Source organism: Nasonia vitripennis, chromosome 3 (genome assembly GCF_009193385.2).
Source record: "Nasonia vitripennis strain AsymCx chromosome 3, Nvit_psr_1.1, whole genome shotgun sequence".
Classification (NCBI taxonomy): domain Eukaryota; kingdom Metazoa; phylum Arthropoda; class Insecta; order Hymenoptera; family Pteromalidae; genus Nasonia; species Nasonia vitripennis.
The window spans coordinates 19,161,261-19,176,272 of NC_045759.1; the positions used below are offsets into that span (position 1 = coordinate 19,161,261).

The following is a 15,012-nucleotide window of genomic DNA, read 5'->3' on the forward strand; positions in this document are numbered from 1 at the left end:
TATGAAAACGTCTAATTAGCGCGGGAAAAATTCAGCGCATTAGAACGAAAATAAACTGTTGTAGAGATCCGCGTTCCTAAAGCCTCGTGCGTCAACGCTTTTACCTGCCTTGAGTCATCCTCAAAATTTTTATTTATAAACAAGCAAACAAACGAAAACAAGAGCCGACAAGCGATCCAGCATGATCTTCCACGGCTTCGCCTTCATTAACATCGCAAAAGGCCACTTTGCCGGAGCGATAATTCGCGTGATTACTAGCCGAAAGGGTGTGAAGACGAGCGCGAGCGCGTGCACCTCTCGATATGCATACTCGGCAACAAGGATCATATTTCGGCTTGCCGCCACGTGTAATAAGTCGATAATGGCGCGGTATAAAGCACGGCCCGATAAGCCAGACGCTAAACGCCCCTAAACGAGCTCTAATTGCGCGCTCCGCGGCAACAACTCTGCCAGCTCGCTGCGCGCAACAACATCGGGATATGATCCTATGTCGACAAATTGATTTTTAAATTCACCGATACACCTTCTCCCCGGGCTTAACGCGCAATTTCACGCCTGATTATTTTTCAAAGTACCGGGGCTCGCGCTGTTATTACGTACCTGGCGCGATTTTCAGCGCAATAATACCGGTCATTTTCGCGTGCATTGAAAATCAACAGGCGCTGATCCCCTGCAAAATGCATCAGGTACTCACACACACGCACACGCGTATGCATGATTTCCGCGAAAGGATATAACATAAGCAATGCACGCGAAAAATCGAGTTTTAGCGAGAACGGGTTGCGGGAATTATTATACATAGATAGGCGCAAAAAATCAAGGCCGTCAGCTCGTTAATCGAAAGAAGCAGAGCCGGAGTGTGGTTTTTTGCGCGCGCGCGACGAGATATTCGGAATCTCGCGCGCTTTATCGGCAAGAGCGCGCGCGCACAGTGTCGAAGTACTATCATTAGCGAGTTTTGGCCTAAACCCTTTTTAAAAGAGCGTCCGACACCTGCTGCTTCGTCGGTCTCTCCTCCCCTTGTTCGCGCGGCGGGCAAATCGTCGTAGCGAAAAATAATGGCGCGTGAAATCGCTCCCGTATATATACCATACGCGCTGCAGCCACGACTCTCCAGCTACTCTTATTCGTAATCGTCGCGCCGTGCCGGCATCTCTTCTCCCCTGTGTATAGTCGGGCCGCAACGCGGATAATTACAGTCAGCTCTTTTATTTTGCCTCTTGGATTTTCGGCGGCCGAGTTTTTGCCTATACCCGCAGCACCGGCAGCCGGTCCTATTAACCGGAGATTACTGCACGCGCAGCGCGTCGTCCCTCGCATACGAAAACTTCATTCCTCGCGTCAATCGATTTCGCCCGCAGACAGCGACGGGCTCGACCGGATTAGGAGCATTAACTAATGTCCTCGTTTTTTTCGCGCACTTGCTATATAATATACCGACGCGGCAGCTGCTCTCGATAATTGTTCGCCGCTCCCGGGGCTTTTTATCGCGCGTTGTCAATCTTGCGCGCGAATTTGTTACCCGATGCATCATCGTTTTAAGTACGTGGTTATTATGACGCGGATCCATTAGGAGGAAGCTAAACGTATCCTCGCGCATCTGAAAATGAAGAAGAGTCGAGCGAGAGGGAATATCTGTCCGAGGGAAGAACGTGGTAACAAGAGCGCGCAACAGATCGGATACCATTCTGTATATCCGTGACATTTGAAAAGAGCGCTGCGCGTCGATAAAGATCTCTCGAGAGAAGCAGCGCTGTTTTTCCGGCCATTTTCGGCTCCCCACACGTCGTCGTCGTTTTGTCGGCGGTGCGAGGCACATCGCGGCTCACCTGCTTTTTCTCGCTGCATAGCGCGAGAGGCAATGACAGGGAGAGAGAGAGAGAGAGAGAGAGAGAGAGCGAGGAGAGAAAAAACGCAGCCAGGCTTTCCACGGGGGTCGGGGCTCCGTTTTCCCGCGTGGCGCCTCCACTTGTGATATACCTTCGCGCGCGCACCGGCTTTGTGCGCGAGAGAATGCCTGGCGGACAATGAGAGGATCCCGAGGGTGTGATGCAAGGTGCAGCATTGTCTCACATATTGTCTATGCTGCAATCTCTATATTGTCTGCATGCGCGCGCGCACGAACAATGCCGGACGCGAATCCCGGTGTGCGCGGAGCCATCGGCCGAGTCGAGCCACTTAACGTTGCAATATGCGTCGTGTAAAATATTGTATTTTGTACTGAGGAACGTTAATATACAGCACAACGAATCATCCAGAACGCCGCGTCTTAGTAGGTATAGTGAATAAAAAAGTCACACGTGACTAGCGTATCGACATTATGCTCGATAGACTCATTAAAATAAGAACGTAATCGCAATCGCGCGCGCAAATGTGCGATCATTAAGGCGTGCATGAGAACGGGCACGAAAAGAGCTTTCTGATATCTGTATATAATTCTGACAGTAATAATAGATCCTCACGGGGCCACGGAGGCATTGTTCGCTCGCAGCAGCACACAAAAGAAAAACGCGATCGTTCTGAATAGCCGCGCGGCGATCATCTCGTCGAAAAAAAATGAGGAACGAATAGTCATTACCGCTCCCGTATGGATAGCTCACCGGCAATGCTCATAATCGAGTCGAAGAGTATGGGGAGGGACATTCGTTCGGGAGCGTAACGAGCGCGCGCGCGCGCGGCTCCGTTTAATTTTCTCGCCTTGCGCCGCGCGTAAATTAATGTTTTCGGCGAAGATCAAAAGGGGAGCGCCGATGTCAAAGGAGCACAGTCTCCGGCTCCGATCTCTCGCCGCCGCGATGTAATTAAGTCGGTCGTTAATGATGCGTCGTCCGGAGCTCTCGGGAGTCGCGTGCCTGCCCCGGTGTATGATCCAGACTGATTAAAACGGATGACTCGCTCGGATGCAGAGGGTAAGCAATATATGCGATGCACTTGGCGCGGGAAAAATCGAACGATCGAGTGTATACGCGCTGTGGAAATGAGTATTATATACGAGCGTGGTTAACATCTAATTATGCGCGTGGGACACGAGTGAAATTGAGCCGCCGTCAACCGTGACGTCTTGTACATCGATCGACTTTATGCAAGACTATCAATTAATCTTGTTACATTGCAGATATTTCAAGGATACGTCCGCGTACACGTGTAATAAGCGTGTTTATCGACGAGGAATTTCGGGCAAGAGTATTTTTAATTGAAAAAAGTGTCCCCGATTCTCCTTGCGCAATAATGAACCCACTCTGATCCCGATCGTTTTATCGAATCGCGATACAGAACGCGCGTATCAAAGGTGGAAAGTTTCGGAGCGCGGCTAATAAGAGGCTTCTTGCAACAATAACAGCGCGCGACGAATGCGACAGAAGCTAGGCGACAAGATCGTGCCAGGCGATAAGGAAGGAAATTACTATTTTGCAAAGGTGAGCCCATAATGCCGGCATCCTCGTCGAGAAAGAAAACTCGTTAAAGCAGAGTTACAACACGCCGGAGAACATAGAGAGTGCAGCTGGTGGCCGTAAATAGCCTCGGCCCGCACCGAAATCCCAGCATAAATCCGCTCCCAAAGTACGTTCCTCATCCCCATAATATAAGGAAGACGTCAGTGTCTCGCTCGTGGGAGTGTCTCGCGCGAATTCGAGTTCAGTTTTAGTATAACAAGTCCCGAGGTCGTCCAGCTGCTCGTAATCCTCGAGCGGAGGCTGTGCGCGTCTTGCTGGTGCCCGGGCGCGCGCGCTCCTCTTTCTCTCCCTCTCTCTCTCTCTCTCTCTCTCTCTCTCTCTCTCTCTCTCTCTCTCTCTCTCTCTCTCTCTCACACACTCAAGGGCGATGAAAGAGGCCCGTTATCTAGAGGACCATCGCAGATCGGCGAGGCAGATAGGCTCGCTAACAGGACCGGAGGCTCGGCGAGCTGCGCCGCTCTCGCTTATGGCTAGATCTCGGGGGCGAGATAAGGCCTCTGGTGGCTAAGCTTGTGGTGTTTGCCAGACCCACCAGGGGGCCCACAAAGAGACGTAGCGTACCCGGCTATTGTGTTGCGCGCGCGCGCGCGCGCGAGTCGCGCGCCACGGCCGGCTCTGCCAACTTGTATTTTCATCCCTCCCCCTTCTCCTCTTTCCTTTATCCTGTCTCTCTTTTCTTTTTTATTGGGAGCTTTACCGGCGCTGGCCCTTCGACCCAGAGGTCGTTTCGTGTAGCTCGGAACGTACGTTTAATTTATAGGCAAATGAGCAGCGTTTCGCTATCGCACGCCGACAAAACCCGCAATGTAGCCGTAATAGGCTTGTCGAGATATACGAGCACCTAATTCCCTCTTCGAACGCCGCTCCGCATCATCGGGTATACTCATCCCATTATTCGCATTGCGCACTTGGTGAATGAGCTCAGTGTACGGGAGGACTAAATTTTCACGGGACACGCGTTATTGGCCGGGCCTCCCGTCGATCTCTCGCGGTATATCTCGGCTGCCGATCTCAGTTTTCGGGAATCCGAGGATCCCGCGGACATGCGTGTACGTAAAGCGTTTAGAGAGCTCTCCCGGCTACCTGATTCTCCTTTCTCCCCGCGACTCTCGGCTCGCACGAATTATAAGGACACGTGAAGAAGCGACGCTGCCGCCTCGATCGGTCCCCGAGATTACGACCGAACACTCGAAAAGCGTGCTAAAAAAATCACCAGGACTATCCGAGTTACGTAAATACCTATTACCGGCTATCTTCTCGAGTGGAACGGTGCGGAAATCACAATGGGGCCCAATCTCGTTTTTCGTGTCTATATCCCAGAGAGACGGATACATTAGTTTGCAAACTGAGAATCAGTCCCTCTTCGAATGCTCCTCGAATCTCCTCTCGTCTCCTTCAATGCAGCTGAACGAGAGAATTATTCGACACATTTGTTCGGCGCCTGGTCACTTTAAAAGCTCGACGGGGAAAAAATGTTTTCCGATATTTGTATCCCCTCGCGCGATTACGATCAGCGATGGGAATTTATTTACTCGAAGTTTTACGAAAAATCTATGTTTGCCTGCGGTTTTATCGCGTCGCGTTCCAGCTAACCTTTTGTTTCCAGGTGAAGGTGGATTTTATGGTTACGAGAGAGAGAGAGAGAGAGAGAGAGAGAGAGAGAGAGAGAGAGAGAAGAAAAAAACACTTTTCCCGATACTTTCTTTTCATCCCGTTATTCGCGGCTTTTGTTGCGCGGACACTCGTCGGCATTTTTATGCGAGGGGGCGCGCATCGACGTTTCAGAATTTTTATGACGCGGGGAAAGCGTTTTTTCTTTTTTCACGAAAAGCCCGCAGTATCTTACTCGAAACCGCCCCCTTTCTCCGCGGGAGAAAATCTAGACAGCTCTCTCCTTGACAGCAGTCCCGAAATGCAAGAGACGTGATGTATACGTCAGTGGGCCCCGGAAAAGGGCGCGCTTCTCCATACACGAAAATACGAGGTAAATATTTAGCCATGCCTCAAGGGCTCGACATTATGACGACAGCCATGACAATGGGCGACTTTCAGCGTATTCTTCTTCTCTCGCCGCTATATACCTTCGGTCCACGTACGTGAGCACATACATATACACACTCGTATATACAGCAGTAGTCCAAGGGGATCCCGTGGGGCACGTATCGGCGCCGATCTATACCTGCTCGGCGAGAGCTCTTATGCAGCACACTGCTATCCGAGAGATCGAGCGATAAGTCGCATGATGGAACTTTATGCCCGGCATTCTCACTCTCTCTCTCTCTCTCTCCCTCTCTCTCTCTCTCTCTCTCTCTCTCTCTCAACGGCGTTGGTGTATGTATATATGGTCGCGAAAAACCGGACATGGGATTTTCAAAGTTCGTAGAATCCAGGGCTATGGAGATTAACCGGGATTAGCTTGAATTAGGAGGTTAGGAAACTATGACCGTTGCGCAACTTTCGGCTTAAAAAGTGTGTCATTAAAAAAATTTAAATACGTTAAGATAAAATTGATTTATCTAAAAATTTCGGGGAACATCTAATTCGAAATTCGACATCTGCTCAAACGAAAAAAAGGCTTGCTCGAAGCTTCGTAAATGTTTCTTCACACGGTTCGCGCGCTGCGAAAGTGTACAATCAACTTCTCTCGGGGCAATCGGAGAAACAGCTGAGGCTAGTTAGCTCTCTGGAACTGTTGTAACCTTTTCTCCCTCTCGGTAAATAGAACCGAGCAGCAATAATAGTCACATCGCGAGGAATAATTATGGGGGAGCTAACTGTTCGTTTCTCGCCGCGCGTTTTATAGAGCCGCGCGCGCTTCTATGCCTAGTTTGCCAAATCTTTCGTCGACGCGCCGATTTTAACACTTCAGCTTCGAATGTATGACATTAGAGCCGTTCGGGATTGCGGTGCCGAATATAAGCGCCTCTCGCCGGTTCTAGCGCGGCATAATTTATGCTAATCGTCATAAAAAGCTGAGACTTGTCTGACCCACGTTTTCCGTACGCGCTCATTCCGCCGGTTTGGTAGTTAGACTCAACGTTGCTTCGAATTGCGATAATGATAGACTGGCTTTGCACGATCCGATGAAGGAGAATTGATTCACGTGCGGCGCAACACGAGTTATGATGTAGCTTATAGCTATAGCTGTTTTTACAAAAAAAAACTCGGTATAAATATACGTTCATGATTCAATTCGTGTTGGAAAGACCTGTTTAATCAATTATCTATCGCGTATAAATGGGCATTTTTCTAAGAATTTTTTTATTCCAGTGATACAATGTCGAGTTTTGCATAATTCAAGCACTTAGACGATGCCGCTCTAAAGATCACCGGACAGTCGATCGTCCTTTTTTAGGCTCTTAAAAATTTTGCTCCCCTTATAAAGGCTTAGTCTAAATTGCTCCCACGGACAGGACAAACTCGATAGTTATTAAGCGAATTACAATTTATGCTTGAAAAAATTTGGAATGCAAATTAGTTTACGTTCACTATGAAACTGGCGTACGCCGCAAGCCGATGTGTTCAGAGATGAACTTATATATTCATCTCAATCCAGGGTAAATCAAGGAACACTGCGACTAACATTGAACTAATTACTATACAATATCTTTGCAAAGACATTTTCCTCTTATACCGTGACTTGCTGGAATGCAGTAACATACATAAGAAGGATATAATAAAAACATACATACACTTCAACGGTTAAATTTTACCACCCTTTGTCGCGTCGCGTTTTTTTTTTTTTTTTGACTAGTCATAGAATTCAGTTATGGAGGGCCAATTCATTCAGCATTTGTAATGGTAGACCACATATTTACACTAACTCTTTATTCTTTCTTTATTAAGTACTTAATCATAAAATGATATGCAAAGTTTACTGGAAGTCTTACACATGCCTGACCTCGTGTTTTTGCATATAGTAAATACATGATCGTTATGAATTCGGCAAATAAACTAAAAAAAAGGAGAGTAAAAGAGAAGACCGACTCTTCAATAGCGACTCTTATCAATTTTTGTAAAAGAAAAAAAAATTTATTGAACTTGCTAATCTGCATAAAATACAGATACACAAATATACTAAAAATAGAAAACATTTGCATAATAAAAAGAATTGAAATTCAAATAACTTAAAGTGAATCCACTTGCATGCGACATTTGCATAAACTTTTTACACAATTTCATAGTTTTGTTTACAACCGACAACATTGTATCGAGTATGTCGTCAGCGTTATAAATCTTATAATATGCAGGTGAGCTATTAAATTGTCAAGTTTATATACATCAACAGTGAGTATTTAATGAAAAATAAATCATCATTCTTTATAACTTTTGTACTCGCAATCGTTAGAGTAAAAATATAAATTAATCAATCTCTATACTTGAAACGTGTGATTTGCATGAAATGGTGTCATTTTAGCATTGTTAATCAACCGAATCAGCGATGCTGATGTGGTTCATCGTCATCATCAGTGTTAATGTAGCAATCAGCAACTGATAGCGACACATGAGTTACTGACATCCGTGAATCGAGTCAGTTTTGTTCTGACCGTTCGTATAAGAGGAACTCATTTTCGGCGGACTAAAATATACTCAGATTATATACTTTTTTTACAAGGCTGTCTATTTTTCGTGTTTGGATCATAAGTATTTTTATTATTAACATTATTATTATTAAAGGTAACTTAAAGTCCTGTTAATGAAGTACTTGCCATAACCAAATTTGAAAAATCGTTGTTATAGAAAATTTAAATTTTGCTCTAATAAGAAGCATTTCTTATTTCACAATTACGATATGACATTTTGTAACTACATAGACTCTTGCATTGACTCGATTTTAGTAAAGATGAACTTATATTTGAAACGCATATTAGTTCGAAGTTGCAAAGCGTTATCAAAGTGCCAAATGCATTTTATACACAAATATGTTAATTACCGCTTTAGAAGATCAGAAGCAATTTATTCACCTATTAATATACTTCTGTATCGATTGTTATTTTAATGACATTTTAATGTGCTGCGTGATTATGTAAACCTTATTACAACCGTACAAAAGAGCATCTCGAAAGAAAAAATGTTGTATTCTTCATTCAGCCGTGAACCTGACATATAGAGAAGGTGTAGCAAAGAAGACAGTATCAAATCGTCAATATTTTAGAAAAGTTATTACAAAGTATTTGAAGATAAAATTTGTGATTTCGCAATCCTCTGTTAAAAAAATGATGGCCTTTGTTGTGAAGCATTTAATACGTGATTCTAATTGGTTGCTGGTTTGTTGCCTAGGCAACGAGATCAGAACCACGCTTTAAATTCATAATCCTCAAAACAGTCATAACTCATAACTCTGGTAGAAATGTTTAAGGTGTTTAAAATGAAATGTGGAAACCTTGAAAACAGATAAAATATATGTAATATAACTAGCAAGAAATTTTAGTAAAAATTAATCATTACCAAGAGTGTGTAGTATTATCCCTAACCCTATTTGAAGTAGTAATAAAGTGTGTGAATATTATTTAGTTTTTTTTAAATGTCAGTGAGAAGCTCAATTAAAAGAATAAAGAGTTTGAAGATATACTGTGTCTCTGTGCCCAAAGTCGCCCCGGTGAGGTTTGAGAGGTGAATTTAAAGAAAAGTTCAGTATCCGAGTCAGTAAGTTTAAGTCTATCATTATACAATGCTCTTTGAATTGTAAAAAGGCTACTAGACAACTAAAATATGACACTGCCACTTCCTATGTTACCTAGAAATATGTAACCTAGATGATTCTGATTTTTAAACTGTTTTCGTTCATATTTTCACATCCAGGCTCATGCGAATTTTTTAATTGAGCAGGTCAAATTTTACTTATAGCCAGTTACGCAGAAACTACTATCTCTAGCACATTGTATTTCTGGTTTCTAGCATATTTTTACATGGAGAAAGTGATAAATGTTTTGGCTTTTTAGTCAAGGTTTTAGGTAATTATAATTTTGACTTTTAATAGTTATGAGAGATTTTGAGACCGATATCTGTTTTTTCATTTTTGCATTTATTCTCATTCAAAAACTAACAGATTACTTTTGTGATTGTGGAAAGATATTTAAAGTTGAATCAACGTTAACTGAAATACTTTTGTGTTCGACTACAACACTGATGTGAATGCAAACTCATGCTATACGACTAAATAATTATCATGGGTGTTGTAGTCGAACACAAAAGTATTTCAGTTAACGTTGATTCAACTTTAAATATCTTTCCACAATCACAAAAGAAATCTATATGCAAAATATGAGCTTTCTAGACTTGTTAGTTTTCGAATGAGAAAAAATGGAGTAAAAGGTATCGGTCTCAAAATCTCTCACAACTGTTAAAAGTCAAAATTCTAAGTAATGCCTTCACAAAAAAGCTAAAATACTTATCACTTTTTTCATGTAAAAATACACTGGAAATCAGAAATACAATGTGCTAGAGATGGTAGTTTCTGTGCAACTGTCTAAAAGAAAATTTTGATACGCTAAATTAAAAAATTCATATAGGCCTCGATGTGAAAATATGAATGAAAACAGTTAAATCATAATCATGTAGGTTACATGTTTTCTAGGTAGCATAGTAAGTATCTGTGTAAAATTTCAGTTGTATAGCTTTTTTATAATGCAAATAAATGGCATTGTAACGATAGACAAACCCACTGACTCTTATACTGAACTTTTCTTCAAATTCACTATTCGAACCAATGATGACGACATTGAGCATTATTAATATATTTATTAAAAAATAGTTTTGAGGGATTTATTAACATGTTACATGCTTATAAAATATTAGCAGACGTTAGTGTGCCGCACAACACTTATAATAGATTTTCTACCAGTGTTATTAGACAGAGATAGAATCAAGAGCGCGCGAAGCGCGCCTTCATTCCTAGTAAGTGATAACATTTGTGATTTCGCGATAAGTGATAAAATGTGCTTATTATTGCAGTGGCCAATAATTTTTACAATGTATATTGAAAAAATTGGAGCATCGTGATAAAGAAGTTTTAAATAGCGGGAAAAACTGAAAGATTTTCAGTTACACTCTTGATACATTTTCTTACATTTCGAAGAAGATACATCTTGATCAGTAAAAATGTTTTATTTACTACTTGTTATTCTTGGGGTTCTCATATTTCACATCTCTACTCGATATAGTAGAATGGGAAAGTTAGTGAATAAAATTCCTGGACCTAGACCAATTCCAATATTAGGAAATATGCTGCTTCTGAACGTTTCATCAGGTGAGTCAAGTTAAAATATTTTACCTCCATAATGAATTCCCGATTTTTCTCATTGTTTGCGCCGTTATTGCATTAAATCTTTTGACTGTAAATAGTTTCTTATTTAATCGACATAAAAGTCTTATGAGCTACGACTTATAAAAAACACATTCTAAAAAAATATCGTAAAATTAGTATCGTTAATCCTTCAAGTTAGTCATATTGAAAATAAATAAAGCAAAACATAATTGTTTCAGATAAACTGTTTGGCATTATGAGAGAACTTATAAACAGCTATTATCCGATATTGAAAGTATGGTTTTGTACCAATGCAATGGTTGGTCTTCGACACCCAGACGATCTCGAGGTAACAATTTTAGTAGTTATTGGTATCATTGAAAATATGTTGACTTAATAAGAAAAACTGGAAAATTTGTATTACAGGTAATACTTTCAAGTCAAAAAGCTATAGATAAAAGTTACGTTTACGGTTACCTAGAACCTTGGCTCAAAACTGGACTTTTAACTAGCACAGGTAGGCTCTTTCATTAGTTTTTTAAACACTTCCTATATGAGTATTTTTATTGATAGAATGAATATGGCTGTATGCTATTTACAGGGGATAAGTGGAGAGCACGCCGAAAAATTTTGACACCAGCTTTTCATTTTCAAATTCTGAAGAAGTACATGGATATAACAAGCGAACAAGGTGAAAAAATGATTGATGCTCTTAGACAAAAGAAAGAGATGGTAGAAAATATTGTGCCAATGTGTTCGACTTTTACTTTGAATATAATTTGTGGTAATTAACGTGTTTTTCGAGTCCAATCGTTGGAAATTGAATTGTGCAAATCAGTATATCCCTTTTTTATATGCACAGAATCGGCTATGGGTGTTGCATTAGATAAAATTGACGCTAAAGAACTCAAGGAGTATAAAATGGCAATCCATGATATGGGCGATGTTGTTGTTCAGAGGTAAACATAATTCAATACAAATGATAAACAATTTGCAAGTAATTCATAATTTTTCACTTTATTTTGTGAAAAGGTCGGTCCAGCCATATGTACTAGACTGGATGATGTCTCCTCTTATAAAACTTGGGCGAATGCAGAAAAATGCGCTTACAGTCCTTCACAAATTTACCGACAAGGTTATTAATAAATTTGCGAACTTTTAACATCGATTGCATTAAAATAATGTTAAGCGTTTTTTCCAGGTATTAAAAGAAAGAAGAAACTATCATAATCGCACAGAAAATAAATACTTACACGAATTGGATGATAATGCACACGATGATGATAGTGACAAAGTTGCTTTAGGTATTAATTATTTATCGCATTCATTCTTTTTTAAGCTTGCGAAATTATATTTGTCAATAAATTTTTAGGTCGTAAAAAAAGATTAGCAATGCTTGATCTTTTACTGTTAGCTGAGAAGAAAGGTTTAATTGATGAAGAAGGAATAAAAGAAGAAATGGACACTTTTACCTTTGAAGTAAGTTGTGGGAATATCTAACCTTGCAATACTACAATTTCAGTAATAAATATAACTATTATGTTTTTAGGGTCACGATACAACTGGTATAGCCTTGATTTTTATATTATTAATGCTAGCTGAGAACAAAGAAGCTCAGGTAGGATGAAATCAATTATATGTATTCCAATGTATGTAGAATGTAGAACAATGTTGTTAACTCTACGAATTTTATCACAGGACAAAGCCAGAGAGGAAGTATCAGAAATGCTGAATTCGACTGGAGGAAAAATATCACAAACCGAAATTCAAGATTTTAATTACCTCGAGAGATGTATTAAAGAAACCTTGCGACTTTATCCATCGGTGCCGAACGTTTTGCGTCATTTGACGGAAGATCTTCAACTCAGTAAATATTGTTCCTTGTTTTCACATAGAGAATTAAGAGTTTCTTCATTAACCTATTCATGTTTTTTTAATTAGAAACCCACACCCTTCCTGCTGGCGTAGACGTTATTTGTTTTCTGTACGACGTCCATAGAGATCCAAACTTTTGGCCTGATCCTGAAAAATTTGATCCCGATAGGTTTCTTCCCGAAAGCAGTGCTGGGCGCCATCCTTACGCCTACGTACCATTTAGCGCCGGACCTCGTAATTGTATTGGTAAGAATTGGAAAAAATGCATTCGATCTTTGATACTATAAATTTAATTAATTCATTTGAATTCTTACAGGGCAAAAATTCGCGATGATGGAACTCAAATCCCTAGTGGCACGCATACTGTACAACTTTCAATTAGAGCCTATCGACCGTTCTGCTGATGTGAAATTTACGACGGATTTGGTCTTAAGACCAACCAATCCAATACGTGTAAAATTTGTCAGGATAGACAAATAAGACAAGTCCTGCGGGTAGAATCGAATGTTAGGTTGATCAATTTTTAGAATAAGATGAGAGGTGATGGTCAAAATTTGTAATTCATTGCAGAATTTCCATGTCCGTCATACATGTGTAGATAACCTTTCATTGTCCCGACAATTTAAATATATAAAGGCGAAAATGATAATACACGAAAGTTGCCTGATGGTATATTTATATTATAATTTTGAGTAAAAATAAAGTTAGTTTTTTGCAGGGTAAATTAATGTTCAAATCAGTTCAATATATTTAGAAATTTCATATTTTTTGAAAATTAAACTACATAATAACCATAAGTAATTAACATTTTTTTAGATCTAAGAGGATATAATTTTATCTAATTCGACGATTGGCGACTATCAAAATGCTAATACCGAGGAATCAAGAAAATTATACGTAAAAGTATAGATTGTCCTTTTAATGGCCAGATTCGTTTCATATTACTTTGCGAAATAAAGATTTTCAAAGAACTTGACGAATAAGTGGAAGATGATGAACATATTGAAGATTTTGCATGAGAAAGATTGGGAGGTACAGATGGCGGTCATCACAGACTATTAAAAAGGGATACTTATTAAAATTAGCAGGCAGACCAGAATGAGTCCTTTTATAGGAAATAGTCTTTCAGTCATAGTTTTTACCTAAATCGCCAAATCGAACTAAGATAATTGTAGGTCTTTGTATATATGCTAAACATATGCTATAATGGTTGGCCGTTCGCGAAGGTGATCGCTACAAGTATACTAATATAAGTAATATTATATTACATACTTTTCATAAGTTTGTAAGATATTCTAATTTAAATAATGCAATAATTGTTAGATTAATGAAAAAATCAACTGTGTCAAGATATATGTAAATATTATTCAGAAATGAATTTGTAAAACTAATTTAACACATGAAAAGGAAACGGACGCAACTGTAATTTGAAATTAAAATTAATGTTAAACGCGGACAAAATATGTGTTAAATCAACCATAATATTTTCTGAGAATTTGTAGAGCATTTTAAGACAAAAGAAGTAAGAGCCGAATATTAGAAAATGATTAAAGAGGAATGACAGCTGAAAAAGGTGGATGCCCAAAGGACATTTTGCTGAGGGGGAGGGTCGGTAAAAGGTAATCGTCCATGATTACAGAGCAAAGGATGCTAACCCCGTGGGCTGTTCGATCTTCCTCTCTGGTGGCTGGCAAGAAAAGGCGAGTCCCGTTCATTCGTCGGAGTTGATAATTACAACACAAGGCGCAAACTTGGAAAATCTTCCGGCTTCTTTTGCTACGCGATTTTCATTCATTAATGCCAGGTTGCGCCGCGGACTTGATTCTTTTCAGAACGTTCTATGAACCTATCGGTCTTACGGCAACGTAATTTTCTCTTCATAACTTTCCTATACACAAACTCTATATCAGGCTGTGGTTTTCTTAGAAAAACATTCCTTCGATCAAATCAGAACTGTTGATTTATAAATTTTGCACCCGAACGTGCACTGGCAAATGGAATAATAACTATGCTCGAAAGAAAATACGGTGATCTGGTCAAATGTATTTGAATTATGACCGGATGTCGGCGTGAAAGGAAAATCGACCGCGCTCATCATCAGGTGAATAGAAACAGAAGAGCCGAAGAGAAGTCGATAATTACACAGTGCGGGCATTGGACACTTGGTATTTCTCCCAAATCCTCTCGAAAACAGACGGAGGTCGAAAACAAAAAAATTTATTAGCCTGGCGCCATTCACTGCGCCGGGCAGTTTCCGCTTGTCCGCGCGCGCGCACGCCACGGATATTTACTATAATGGAATTCCGCACACGAGCCAGGAGCAAACAGCCCATTCACTACTACCTCCTTCTATCTCGCTTGTACGTTTTCTGTCTCCCTCTCTCTCACTCGCGGTCTCGCCAGCCGCATTCAGCTGCTAGTTCGCGGAAAAGTAGA

General features: G+C 40.6%; 1 protein-coding gene across 6 annotated transcripts; it reads left to right on the forward strand.

The window, feature by feature from the left end:
* Positions 1 to 7,957: 7,957 nt before the first annotated feature.
* On the forward strand, positions 7,958 to 13,544 carry CYP4AB12 (cytochrome P450 4AB12). Of its 6 annotated transcripts, none has more exons than XR_004227202.1 (14): positions 7,963 to 8,099; positions 10,410 to 10,704; positions 10,941 to 11,050; positions 11,128 to 11,218; positions 11,303 to 11,485; positions 11,564 to 11,660; positions 11,734 to 11,836; positions 11,903 to 12,005; positions 12,074 to 12,180; positions 12,251 to 12,319; positions 12,400 to 12,568; positions 12,643 to 12,822; positions 12,893 to 13,116; positions 13,393 to 13,544. XR_004227202.1 is itself a non-coding variant. In XM_031927178.1 (14 exons), the coding sequence occupies exons 2-13, from the start codon at positions 10,557 to 10,559 to the stop codon at positions 13,054 to 13,056; spliced, it is 1,524 nt and encodes a 507-aa protein (XP_031783038.1). In that variant the 5' UTR covers positions 7,963 to 8,099; positions 10,410 to 10,556; the 3' UTR covers positions 13,057 to 13,070; positions 13,393 to 13,544. The 6 variants fall into 6 exon arrangements, 5 of the variants coding, with proteins under 5 accessions (NP_001165978.1, XP_031783038.1, XP_032453609.1 ...); XM_031927178.1 differs by having other exon boundaries at positions 12,893 to 13,070; XM_032597715.1 differs by lacking the exon at positions 13,393 to 13,544 and adding an exon at positions 10,254 to 10,352 and having other exon boundaries at positions 7,979 to 8,099; positions 12,893 to 13,234.
* The last annotated feature ends 1,468 nt before the right edge of the window (positions 13,545 to 15,012 follow it).

Excerpts from the sequence above, each read along its gene's own strand:
- CYP4AB12 (NM_001172507.1), top strand. The coding sequence starts at position 10,557 with ATGTTTTATTTACTACTTGTTATTCTTGGGGTTCTCATATTTCACATC. Across the intron at positions 11,837-11,902 it reads TTCACAAATTTACCGACAAG|GTATTAAAAGAAAGAAGAAA; the intron begins GTTATTAATAAA and ends CGTTTTTTCCAG. Across the intron at positions 12,181-12,250 it reads TGGACACTTTTACCTTTGAA|GGTCACGATACAACTGGTAT; the intron begins GTAAGTTGTGGG and ends TTATGTTTTTAG.